The sequence below is a fragment of the Columba livia genome, chromosome 28 (genome assembly GCF_036013475.1).
Source record: "Columba livia isolate bColLiv1 breed racing homer chromosome 28, bColLiv1.pat.W.v2, whole genome shotgun sequence".
Classification (NCBI taxonomy): Eukaryota; Metazoa; Chordata; class Aves; order Columbiformes; family Columbidae; genus Columba; species Columba livia.
In genome coordinates, this window is record NC_088629.1 from 3,173,267 (window position 1) to 3,186,830 (window position 13,564).

At 49.9% G+C, this 13,564-nt stretch overlaps 1 protein-coding gene and 1 long non-coding RNA gene across 2 annotated transcripts; both read left to right on the forward strand.

Moving 5' to 3' along the window:
• The first annotated feature begins 1,313 nt into the window (after nucleotides 1-1,313).
• Nucleotides 1,314-6,485, forward strand: LOC135576522 (uncharacterized). The gene is made up of 3 exons (XR_010468318.1): nucleotides 1,314-1,761; nucleotides 5,128-5,186; nucleotides 5,649-6,485. It is a non-coding gene; the product is annotated as an uncharacterized LOC135576522 (long non-coding RNA).
• A 390-nt stretch (nucleotides 6,486-6,875) lies between these two features.
• On the forward strand, nucleotides 6,876-9,010 carry LOC135576521 (SUN domain-containing protein 3-like). The gene is made up of 3 exons (XM_065042704.1): nucleotides 6,876-7,440; nucleotides 7,609-7,776; nucleotides 8,289-9,010. Exons 1-3 carry the CDS (start codon nucleotides 7,309-7,311, stop codon nucleotides 8,481-8,483), a joined length of 495 nt encoding a protein of 164 aa, XP_064898776.1. The 5' UTR covers nucleotides 6,876-7,308; the 3' UTR covers nucleotides 8,484-9,010.
• The last annotated feature ends 4,554 nt before the right edge of the window (nucleotides 9,011-13,564 follow it).

Genomic DNA, 13,564 nt, shown 5'->3' on the forward strand with positions numbered 1-13,564 from the left:
ACCTGAGTTTGTATTAAATGTCTCTCTACATCTTAAAGAGAGTCTGTGCCTCATCTGCTACACCCCTTTATCTGTTTCCCTAATTACGACTTAGACTGTATTTACCATTGTAAAAATAAAGCTTTCCCCCCTATTTTTTGTCACGTAATTAGAATTAATATTGGATATTGGAGCCCGTCCTAACTAAACTGGAAAAAAGACAGCAGCCATGTGTATCTTTAAATAAAGACTAAATCAAGTCTGCTAGCTCATTATCTTTAAGTGTTTTACTGTGATCGCCTCCCTCCCAAGGTTTTGTGTCTGTTATATCAAGGCCTGACACCCACGGCCACAGTGGATGAATCACCATGGGCACAACACCAGGAACCTGCCTGTTCGTGTCCAGGATATCCACTCCAGCAGACACTGTTACTAGAAGACCACATCATGGAACTGAAAAACCATCTAATTGTGTCATTATGCACATTCACTGCTCTTTTTTCTGCTTTATACCTGTTGTAGGTTTTTGAAATTAAACAGTTTGAAAAGGGTTTCTGTTTTGGCTCTGCACACGGAGCGTGATTTTCCTTCTTTAGGGCCTTTCACCAGGTTCACCGCACTCGTGTGATCATTGCGCTGCACGTGGGCAAAATCAGCCGTGCCCTGTGTTTCTCCTGTAAAATAGTAAGAACGCTAATATAATTGTGCCAGGAACTGCCTTCACAGGGAATATTTGAAGGAACCCACTGCTAATGTATTTTTAATTGGTACTTGCGTTATGGATTAGATGCAACAAAAATCCATACTTTCTTTTATCCTTTGCTATACAGGAGGTGGTTGAACTTTTCTATAGCACATTTGATCACTTGTTGTAAAGCAATGAAATAAATAACTTAGGCTTTTTCTATGGATATACAACATTTAATCCAGTTCCTTAATTGTATTCCTTAAACGGGTTCATTAGAGCATAAGCAAAACAGTGCTGGGTGCGCGGGGGATGTGCTCTGCCCAACACGCACACCTTGAAACAATAAGAGGTGTGCTTAAATACAGTAAGGTGTTATATATTCATAATGACCCCAGGAACGCCTGTATATATCCATAACCTTTCCCGATTCTCATTAAAATGAGTCTCAGAGAACCATTTCCATAGTCTCCTCCTTGACCCTCCCCTGTTGCGCCTGTGCAGTGTCACTTGGTGGCTTTGAGGAGGAGTCTCTATGGGTCTCTATGGGACTCTATGGTCTCTGTGGGTTTCTATGGGACTCTATTTAGTTTCTGTGGTCTCTAGGGGTCTTTATGGGACTCTACAGATCTCTATGGGTCTCCCAAGCTGCCAAGTCGACTGATACCAGACTGGCGCCCCTTTTGCTGTAAATCTTGGCTGTCTTGTCTCCTCAAGGTTACAGCTGGTGCTGTAAAACTTCTGATCTTGGCATTCGATGAGGTTCTGGTTTTTCTTAACACAACTGGTTACATACAGCTCTAAACTAGATACTCATTATGTGGCTTCAAGTGTTAGTTCGTTAGTAAGCCCTTATTATGTGGTTGGTTAACCCTGAAAATGTTAGCTCCCTCTATCAATATAACCTCATAAACAAGTTTCAGAACTTTTTACGTAGAACTTAACCACCTTTTCCTTTTTCCAGGTTCAGAGCCCAAGCCTCATTTGGTTGTATCTGTAAACATTAAACATCTCAGCACGAATCACAACTGCGTTTCTCACGACAGAAGTGCCTGAACTCCACAGCTTGCCTGGCAGTGCAGAGAGCAGGAAGTGTGGTGAGTCCTGGGCCCTTGGGGACATTTCCCCCTGTTTTGTGTCCCAGTCCCTCCCTGCTCCCTCCTCTTTCCTACTGTGCCCTTCTTCCTCTTCATCTCTTCTCCCTCTGTCCCTCTGCTGCTTCCTCACCTGTTCCTCCACCCTTCTGAATCTCTGTGCAGGGTTTCTCGTATCTCACTCTCTGTCTCCACCCCTCTGTGTTCTCACCATCCCTGGTTTCTCTTTGTCGTCATTCTTGTCTGTTGCTCTGTCCTGCTCCATGCCCCATCATTTCTCACGGTATCCCTCTGTCCTGCTCCCTGCGCCCATTCCTGCCCCTCTTCTTTTTTACTCCCTCTCCACCTTGCTGCCCACCACAGGATTTTTTCCCAACCTCTATCCTACCCCAATCTTGATTGTTCTTTCTCCTACTCCCTCTCTGTCTTTCTGCCTGTCTTCCCTTTCCCTGCTGCTTCTTTCTCCATCTCTGTCCAGATTACCGACCCTTTTCCTTCTTGATGTCTTTCTGTCCCATTTGTCTTTCTGTCTTCCTTGCCTGTTCCTGGCCCCATCCCCTTTCGCTATATCTCCCCTGTTCAGCTGGCTCTGCCTTTTCTTTGTCTTCTCTTCCTCTTTCCTGCTCCTCAGCCCTCTTTTCCTCTTCCTCCAGCTCATTGCTGCATGTTTTCCCTTTCCAGTCTCTTCATTTTGATCTGAACTTTGCTTTGTTTCTCAGTCCCTTTGTTCTGTTCCCTGCCTTTCTTTTTGTCTCTCCATCTGTACATCCCCCTCCCTGTCTTTCTCTACCCCCTTGCTGCTTCTCCTCCTCCCCACTCCCCATCCCTCTGTCCTGCTCCTCAGCCCTGCTGTTTCTTCCTCTCTGTCTCATCACGACTCCTTGTCCCTTTTTGCCTTGATCTCTCCATCTCTCCATCCTTTTCCCTGTGTGTTTCTTTCTCTCTGGGCTCCTCTGTCTTCTCTCTTGTCTCATTTGTCTCTTTCTAGTCCTCTGTCCTTCTCCCCAGCAGCTTCAACTGAATGACCAGGTGTCCGTGCACTCTGGTGTTTCCTCATCCCTGCCCTGGGGAAGATCTGTGTCTGTAGGGCTGGGGATCATTCAGGAGCTGGTCTCCTTGTGCAGACGGCAGAGCCGGGTGCAGTTGTGGCAGAGGTTGTTCTCAGCTGCTGCTCTGTGCAGCTTGGTTCAAGAGCCAGCTGGGGGCTTCTTTGGAAGGGAGGTTTCTTGTTCTGTGCTTACTGCTCCTCGGGACCCTGCACAGGAGCGCTGTTGGGGTCTGCAGGGACGGGTGGGACCTGCTGTGACTCCTGGTGAATGTGAACTCAACTTGTCCTGATGGCCTCAAATGAAACCAGACTGGCTGTAGATGGTTTTCTTCCCAGATCACGTTCCAACCTCCGTGCTCAGTGCTAAAGAACAAGAGACCTTGTGCTCTTTTCCAGATGTCAGTGCCCGCAAATCAGCTGAGAACATCCTGCCTTAGGTAACGGGCAGGTGATCTGTGATCAGGGCTGTGGACTTGAATGGCCGTGCTTTCATGAACGTTTTCTGGTCTTGCCATTTCACAGCCCTTCCTTCTCCTGGAAATTTAAGACGGCGTTTCTTATCCTGAGGTTCAGACGGGAGTTGGGCTTAGTGTTGAACGGCTGATATAATGTGCTCCCTTAGGAGCATATCTTGCTTTTTTATTGTTGTTTTCCTACACCGTCTGAACTTTGGTCAGCAAGAGGAAGAGTGGTGACAGAGTCTGTTATCTGAGAGTAACGTGTTCCTTTACCTTTCCCGTCGTTCTGTGGTGAAGGATTCCTTCCCTTGCAGAGAGGACTGCGAGACCCGCTCCTGCGAGGTTGGACTTTGCCTCCAAACGTGGCGCAGCCTCTTCCATGGTGACATCAGCCACTGCCATTGACGTCACAAAGCAGCATCAGTGCTGAGGTCGGCACAGCAGGGTATAAGACCAGGGGTCTCCCTGCGCCTTGGTCACTCTTGATCTTGAGGGAACTGAGATCGCAGAGTTTTTGGCTCACTCCTGAGCGAGTGAGATGCTTGTTACCTGCACCTCAGCAGGTACCCAGGGACACCCAGAGATGGCTGAACATCTGAGCGGGTATGTTGGGAATATTTTCTGCTCCCTTCCCCAGGTGTGTTTTCCACCTCGTCAGCTGGGGTGGGTGGATGGTGGAAAGGAGAGGAACACGAGGGCAGCCTGAGAGCTGGGTCTGGAGCTGCTGGAGCAGCAGCCGCCTTTCAGTCTCTTCATGAATGCAAGGGCTGGGCCCAGAAAGCCTTTGATCTCTGCAGAATGAGGAACAGGTCCATTTTGGATGGGACAGAGAGAGTCCCAGGGGTGGCCCGGACACAGCCTGCCGCAGTAATTGTGAGAGCTCAGCTCCGTCCTGTGTTGTGCTCTGCAGGGTGGGTTCTGTCCCTCAGCCTGCTTGGTTTTCCTCTCCACAGGGACCAGAAGGACACCAGCGTGTCCTCTGTTGGCCGTGGGTCTGACTTGTGTTCCTGACAGAGGAGGTTTCCTTGGGAAACCTGGTCAGCTCCTCACCAGGGCTCTGCCTCAGAAAAGGGGCTCAGAGTCCTCAGAGGGGTGCAAGGAGTTCTCTAGGAGAACAAAAGGGATTGTTTATTTCTGATGAGTGTCGCTGTGAGCCTGTTGAGAGCCTCCTGGAACAGGCAGGAGGAATTTCCCCCTTGCAGAGCGGTGTGTGCTGTGTCTTGGCAGATCAGGCTCAGGGCAGCAGGGCCCAGACACCGGAGTTTCTTTGGCGCTTCCTTGGTTGCCCGTTGCTTGCCAGCACGCATTGACATTCAGCCCTCCCTCCCTCTTTCCAGTCTGCATTTGTCTGCCGTTCTGCCAAGAGAAGGGCCAGAGATAACCCAGCTGCTAAAGAAATGCTGCGAGAGGGGAGACACACACCCCCCGCCTGGCAGCTGTTGCTGTATAGGGGCACAGGCTGAACCTTCTCTTGAGAGGGTGGAGAACAGGATCAGCACAAGTGTCCATTGAATGCTGGGCAGGAGAAACAGGCGTCTGTTATGTCCTTCCATTTCTAGAGAACCCCTCTCCAGCCCCACAGACACAAAGTGTGGACAGAAGTCCTGTTGCAACTCCTGCTCTTAGTCTGGAGTCAATCTTGAGCCCTTTGTCCCTAAGGAAACAATCTTTGCCGTGACAAATCCCCCACTGGTGCAGCTGGTGACACCTCCAGCAGTGACTGGAGCTGGTGCAGGACCAAGCCAATGCACACGGCAGGAACGCCAGGCTCAAGGTCTGAGTCCATGCTGCTGCTCTCCAGTCTGCTGCTGATCTGCACGGGAACCGCCAGCTTCACCGGCCTTTTCTTTATCTGCTCTGCAGGGAGATGAAGGCACTGAAGGCATCGACCCTGCTGCTGCTTCTCGATCTCTTCTCTTTCGGTGAGTCTCTGCAGATCTCCGACCTGAGGACGGTGCTTTAGAAGGTACTCAGGGCTCCATCCTGCCCTGTTCTGCTTCCCCCGCTGTGAGCAGAGGAGCTCAGCCAAGAGCAGAAAGTCCCCACAGAGCTGTGCCAGTCCCTGCTCCAGCGGGACGGGTGTGGGTGAGGAAGGGCTGAGTTGCCTTCCCCAGGAGGGCTGAGCCAGTTCTCTTCAGCCAGGGAGAGGCCGTGGCTGATCTCTCCTGCCCCAGGGGCTGAGAATCTTCTGCAGGACAAGGAGCACAGTCCAGGGCAGGGAACGTCCATCTGTTGTGGAGCCCGTACGCCATGATGGCCACTGTCAAAGGCAACAAGAGGAGAGACAACTGTGGCACTTGGGAGAAACACTGAAAGGGGAGCGGGCAGCCCGAGGCATAGCCCAGCCTTAGACCAAGTTCTAAGCTCTGGTTTGTATCTGACAGGTGTTTACCACATGGGACGACTTGGTGCCTTAACCCCCTGGAGCACTGCAGACCTGAGCGAAACCCTGCCCCTGCCAGACCAGCTCTGTAAGCTCCAGGAACAGCTTTATCATCTGCGCTGGAGCACTAAGGATGTGGCTGAGCGGGCTCTGCAGGAAGGCGTGAAGCAGGCAAAGCTCCCAGGCGTTACCGGACGGGTAAGGGCACAAGGCAGAAGGATCTGCTCAGGGGTTTTATCCTCCATCCACATGTATGCTACTCCATTCCCTGTCACAGCCAACAGGCTGGTGCTGCTGGAACAAGTGCTGTCATGGCCACGCTTCCTTTTCCTGTTGCTCCACACTTCCTTATGGGGGAGAGAGAGCGTGACGGGAATGACAGCTGTCTGAGTCATACCTTCCTCTGCGCCCGGATCTCGGCTCCTCCTCAAGGGAGGACTGGAAAGAAAGAATGGTCTCAGGTGGGACAGGATTTGGCTGGCCTCGGCAAAACTCCCAGCACTTGTCGGTTGGTGAGGGAAGATGTGCTGGAGCTTGTTGGTCGCAGGCCATGGGAAGGATGAAGGCAGGAACCTTACTTGGAGGGAATGGAGAGTGCTGACTCTATGTTGGTAGGGTTGTAAAGCAGTTGTCCTGTAGGAGGGGGACTCTTGTTCTTGCATGGGGAAGATTGCTTGAGTTGGGGTGGTAACTGTTTGAGAAGGTGTCTTGGCATTAGCCAATCTGTAAATGTCTAGTGTACAGTGTAGACCAATCACCTGTAACAAGGTAACAGAAACACCAATCAGCTTGAAGCACGTTGCTGAGGCAAAGTATAAATGTATGTGAAGTACACTAATAAAGCGGACATTTTGTTTGCATCAAACTGTGTCCCGTCTCTCAATCGCGGCAGAGGTCCAGAGTTAAGCCAGGCCTATCTCATGCCCAGAAGGCTTGTCTGTCCGTGCTGCCTGGCCTGGGGCCTCTCCACAGGAAAAGCCCCTTCCCGCAGCTCCAGCATTCAGAGCACTGGAGTGAGCAGCCCCCCCTTTCTGATCCCGACAATCAGAGCAGAGCAAACCTGGGAGGCTTCCAGGCAATGTGAGCGTTCCTTCCATCTGAAACGGGCCGTGTCCTCATTCACCTTGGCTGGCCTTGCATGGGGAGCTGCTTGCCCCGGTCCTTCTCCTTCTAACAGGCGCTCTCCTTTGTGTTCCTTCCCAGGCTGTTCACGAGATCATCAATCAAGCTTTGGAGAAGCTGGAAGAAATGCAGGTCCCGATGCCGGATTACGCCCTGAAATCAGCAGGTGCTGTGACATTGTACAAACAAACCAGTTCCAAGGCGCTTCCTCTCCAAATTGACAAGATGGGCATTGGAACATGCCCAGGGGTAGGAGAGAAGGGGCGAGAAGTCACGGGTCACCTCGTGCCCTAAAAGTGCCCCCACTGACAGAGCCTGTAATGGGCCAGACCCCATGGGAAGAACAGAGAGCCTGGTTCACATTCTTGCCTATTTCCACGGCCAAATACAGCAGTTTGATGACTCCCTGCTGTGTGTTCCAGAGGGGTCGTGCCAGCAAGACAAAGGGGAACCCACTGTAGGACATGGATGACAACTGAGAAGCCTTTTTCAAGTCAACAGTGCAATATTCCTCGTGACACTGCCTGGTGATCACGCTCATGTTTGAATTTCCAGGGGCAGCCGTCATTCAGTCCAGGACTTTTCCATCCCTCCGGACTGCCAAAGCAAAGGTGTTCTGGTACTCCCTGCCGGTGATGGATTACATGAGGTCTCCTGAGCTGATTCTGGAGGTAGGAGCACCAAGAAGCAGTAACACAAAGGCTGGGAGAATGAACTACACACGCTGCTCCGAGTGTCCTACCCACCTGTCTTCGCTCCTTGAAACTTCTTCCGCCCCCTTCCCGCATGGACCTGTTCTCCTCCTGTGTCTCCCTGCTGAGTGTTTCTTGTCCTTTCAGCCGGACAATCATCGTGGCAACTGCTGGCCCTTCCCAGGGAGTCAGGGACACGTCTTCATCAAGCTGTCCATGCCGGTCATTCCGAGAGCTGTCACCATGGCCCATGTCTCAGGGACAGCGTTCCATGGAGAAAGCATCTCCGGAGCACCCAAGGACTTTGCTGTCTATGTAAGTGATTTCTCTGGAGTTGGGGGCAGGCGGTTGCACAGCATTGCTAAGCAGGGGGTGAATATGGGTCAAAGAGTCCAGTGGCCTGAAGCTTCCTCCTGTCTCTCAGAACAAACAGGCTCCTTGGATTTGCTTCCTTCCCATTGTATTCCTCTTTTATTCAATGTACCACTCAAAAAAAAAAAATCTCCTGGGCCAAGATGCTACTCCAGAAGCCACAGGGAAAAGGAGCTGAGCAGTGCGTGGTCCTAAACTTGTCTTCCAATCCCAGTGGCATTTGTGATCCTCAGGTCACCTCCCTCTCACTGAGAGCATCTGCTCCTTTCCTGACAGGTAGCCTGGACTCGTTGAGTGGGCAAGTGTGACATGCTGCCCACCTGCAGCTTCTCGTCTTGTCCTTGTGCTCATGGTCCTTGGACTACATAGCTGAAATAACCCCATACTTCACTGGCTGAACTTAGGTCTTCCATAGTGCACCAGACACTCTGTTTTCTCCACCCGTCTTTCTGTAGGGCTTCAAGGAAGAACACGAGGAGCAGGGAACGTTCCTGGGACAGTTCACTTTCCTGGCGACGCGGAATCCAAGTCAGACCTTCCATCTGAAGGTATGGAGACACAGAGGGAGGAGAACTGCAGGAGAGGAGGAGAAACACGGTTGGATGGGGAGAGGCTTCCCTGACACAGGGTACAGGCAGTCCTGTCCTTGAGCGAGTGCCACGCTGCCTTTCTTCTGCTTCAACTTCCTGGTGGTGGATGGCTGGACTGCCGTCTTCTCATTCATTTTGTGTTTAAACTTCAGTGCTTAGAAGCGCCACAGTTGAAGCTGGAATCAGCTTGACTGTCTGGACCCCAAGTGCACACAAGCGGCCGCATCCTGTAGGATGCAGGACTGCTGGTCTGCCAGTTAAGAGACCAGAAATACTGGACTTCCTGAGGGTTCTGTTGGTGCTGGCAGTGAGTAGTGACAGGGAGGCCATTCTGTTTCCATGGCTTTCTAGAGAAGGCAATGAAATGTTATACTGACCCCAGCACTGGGTCTTCTGAATGTGGAAGCCTGTGCCCCAAAGCAGGTGAGAACTTTCCAGTGTATTTGCTGAGGCATCTGGTAGCTGCTTCTTCCTTTGCTGTTCTCGTGGCCCAATGGGGTAGAGCAGGATAAGAACGTCTGGAACATGACAGCTCAAAAGCCCCCGCGGGGCAGTAGGAAGGAAGCTGCTGATCGAGGCTGTGTCAATTCCTGTATCTGGGATGCTGTATCTGGGATGCTGTATCTGGGATGCTGTATCTGGGATGCTGTATCTGGGATGCTGTATCTGGGATGCTGTATCTGGGATGCTGTATCTGGGATGCTGTATCTGGGATGCTGTATCTGGGATGCTGTATCTGGGATGCTGTATCTGGGATGCTGTATCTGGGATGCTGTATCTGGGATGCTGTATCTGGGATGCTGTATCTGGGATGCTGTATCTGGGATGCTGTATCTGGGATGCTGTATCTGGGATGCTGTATCCGGGATGCTGTATCCGGGATGCTGTATCTGTGATGTTCTATCCGGGACCCTGTAGCTAGGATGCTGTATCTGGCATACTGTGTCTCGGATGCTGTATCTAGGGTTCCCTATCGGGATGCTGTATCGGGGATGCTGTGTCTGGGATGCTGGATCCGGGATGCTGGATCTGTGGTGTTCTATCTGGGATCTGTATCTCGGATGCTGTATCTGGGTTTCCCTATCTGGGATGCTGTACCTGGGATGCTGATTCTGGGATGCTGTATCCTGGATGCTGTATCTAGGATGCTGTATCCTGGATGCTGTATCTGAGATGCGGTATTTGGGATGCTGTATCTGCAATGCTTTATCTGGGATGCTTTATCTGGGATGGTGTATCCTGGATGCTGTATCTAGGATGATGTATCTAGGATGCTGTATTTGTGATGCTGTTACTAGGATGCTGTATCAACGACACTCTATCCGGGATACTTTATCAAGGATGGTGTATCCGGGATGCTGTTTCGAGGATACTGTTTCAGGGATGCTGTATCTAGCATGCTGTATCGGGGATGTTCTATCTAGGGTGCTGTATCTGGGATGCTATTTCTAGGGTGCTGTGTCTAGGATGCTGTATCTGGGATGCTCTATCTGCGATGTCGTATCTAGGATGCTGTATCTGGGATGCTATATCTAGGGTGCTGTGTCTAGGATGCTGTATCTGGGATGCTCTATCTGCGATGTCGTATCTAGGATGCCGTATCTAGGATGCTATATCTGTGATATTCTATCCGGGATCCTGTAGCTAGGATACTATATCTGGGATACTGTATCTCGGATGCTGTATCTGGGTTTCCTTATCCGGGATGCTGTATCCGGGATGCTGTATCCGGGATGCTGTATCCGGGATGCTGTATCCGGGATGCTGTATCCGGGATGCTGTATCCGGGATGCTGTATCTGGGATGCCGTATCCTGGATGCTGTATCTAGGATACTGTATAGTGGATGCTGTATCCTGGATTCAGTATCTGAGATGCGGTATTTGGGATTCTGTATCTGGAATGCTGTATCTAGCATGATGTATCCGGGATGCTGTATCCGAGATGGTTTTTCTGAGATGCTGTGTCTGGGATGCTGTGTCTGGGATGCTGTATCTGGGATGCTGTATCTGGGATGCTGTATCTGGGATGCTGTATTCTGGATGCTTTCTCCTGGACGCTGTCTCCTGGACGCTGTCTCCTGGGTGCTCTATCTGGGATGCTGTATCCTGGATGCTGTATCTGGGATGCTATATCTAGGGTGGAGTATCTGGGATGCTGTATCTGGGATGCTGTATCTGCGATGTCGTATCTAGGATGCCGTATCTAGGATGCTATATCTGTACTATTCTATCCGGGATCCTGTAGCTAGGATACTATATCTGGGATACTGTATCTCGAATGCTGTATCTGGGTTTCCTTATCTGGGATGCGGAATCTGGGATGCGGAATCTGGGATGCGGAATCTGGGATGCGGAATCTGGGATGCGGAATCTGGGATGCGGAATCTGGGATGCTGTATCTGGGATGCTGTATCTGGGATGCTGTATCTGGGATGCTGTATCTAGGGTGCTGTATCTAGGGTGCTGTATCTGGGATGCTGTATCTGGCATGCTATATCTGGGATACTGTTTCTGGGATATTATATTTATGGTGCCGTATCTGGGATGCCGTATCTGGGATGCCGTATCTGGGATACTATATCTGGGATATATTTATGGTGGTGTATCCTGGAATGCTGTATCCTGGAATGCTGTATCCTGGAATGCTGTATCCTGGAATGCTGTATCTGGGGTGCTGTATCTGGGGTGCTGTATCAGGGGTGCTGTATCAGGGGTGCTGTATCAGGGATGCTGTATCAGGGATGCTGTATCAGGGATGCTGTATCGGGGATACTGTATCAAGGATGCTGTATCTGGGATGGTATATCTAGGGTGCTGTAACTGACGTGCTATATCTGGGATATTGTATTTGTGATATGTATCTAGGATGCTGTGTAGGGGAGGCTGTATGTATGGTGCTCTATCTAGTATGCTGTATCTAGGATGCTGAATCTGAGATGTGGTATTTGGGATTCCGTATCTGGAATGTGATATCTAGCATGTTGTATCTGGGATGCTGTATCTAGGATTCTGTATCCAGGATACTGTATCTTGGATGATGTACGTAGTATGCTGTATCCAGGATGCTGTATCGGGCGTACTGTATCTAGGATGCTGTATCTTGGATGCTGAATCTGTGATATTGTATATAGGATGCTGTATCTAGGATGATGCTTTTAGGGTGTTATATCTAGGATACTGTTTCTGGGATGCTGTATCTGGCGTGCTGTATTTAGGATGCTGTATCTAGGGTGCTGTAGCTAGGATACTGTATCTAGGATGCTGTATCCGGGATTCTGTATGCGGGATGCTGTATCTGGCATATTATATTTAGGTTGCTTTATCCAGGATGCTTTATCCAGGATGCTGTATCCTGGATGCTGTATCTGGGATGCTGTATCTAGGATGATGTACATAGGGTGCTGTTTATAGGATGCTTTATCTAGGATGCTTTATCTAGGATGCTTTATCTAGGATGCTGAATCCTGGATGCTAAATCCGGGAGGCTGTATTTGGATGGTGTATCTGGGAGGCTGTATCTAAGATGGTGAATCCGGGATGCTGTTTCGAGGATGCAGTATCTGGCATGCTGTATCTAGGATGTTGAATCTGAGATGGGGTATTTGGGATTCCGTATCCGGGATTCTGTATCTAGGATGCTGTATCTAGGATGCTGTATCTAGGATGCTGTATCTAGGATGCTGTATCTAGGATGCTGTATCTAGGATGCTGTATCTGGGATGCTGTATGTAGGATGCTGTATCTAGGATGCCGTATCTGAGATTTGGTATTTGGGATGCTGTATCCGGGATGCTGTATCCGGGATGCTGTATCTGGGATGCTACATCTAGGGTGCTGTATCAAGGATGCTGTGTCTGGGATGCTGTTTTTGGGATTCCGTACCTGGGATGCTGTACCTAGCATGATGTATCCAGGATGCTGCATCTAGGATTCTGTATCCAGAATACTGTATCTAGGATGCTGTATCCAGGACGCTGTATCCTGGATGCTGTATCTAGGGTGCTGTATCTGGGATGCTATATCTAGGGTGCTGTAACTAGGATGCTGTGTGTGGGATGCTGTATTTGGGATTCCGTATCTGGGATGCTGTACCTAGCATGATGTATCCAGGATGCTGCATCTAGGATTCTCTATCTCGGATGCTGTATCTGGGTTTCCTTATCCGGGATGCTGTATCCTGGATGCTGATTCTGGGATGCTGTATCTAGGATGCTGTATCCGGGACACTGTAACTAGGATGCAGTATCCGAGATGCTGTATCCGGGATGCTGTATCTAGGATTGTGTATCTAGCATGCTGTATCTCGGATGCTGTATCTGGGATTCTGTATCTGGGTTGCTGTATCCTGGATGCTGTATCTAGGATACTGTATAGTGGATGATGTATCCTGGATTCAGTATCTGAGATTCGGTATTTGGGATTCCGTATCTGGGATGCTGTATCTGGGATGCTGTATCTGGGATGCTGTATCTGGGATGCTGTATCTGGGATGCTGTATCTGGGATGCTGTATTCTGGACGCTGTATCTGGGATGCTGTATCTAGGGTGCTGTATCTGGGATGCTATATCTAGGATGCTGTATCTGGGATGCTGTATCGGGCATGATGTATCTGGGATACTCTATCTGGGATATTATATTTATGGTGCTGTATCTGGGATACAGTATCTGGGATATTATATCTATGGTGCCGTATCTGGGATGCCGTATCTGGGATGCCGTATCTGTGATGTTCTATCTGGGATGCTGCATCTGGGATGCTGTATGCTGGATGCTGTATGCTGGATGCTGTATGCTGGATGCTGTATGCTGGATGCTGTATGCTGGATGCTGTATTCTGGATGCTGTATTCTGGATGCTGTATCTGTGATGCTGTATGGGGATATTGTATCAAGGAAGCTGTATCTGGGATGGCATATCTAGGGTGCTGTATCTAGGGTGCTGTATCTGGGATATTGTATCTGGGATATTGTATCTAGGATGCTGTATTTCGGATGCTGTATCTAGGATGCTGTATCTAGGATGCTGTATCTAGGATGCTGAATCTGAGATATGGTATTTGGGATTCCGTATCTGGGATGCGATATCTAGCATGCTGTATCCTGGATGCTGTATCCTGGATGCTGTATCCTGGATGCTGTA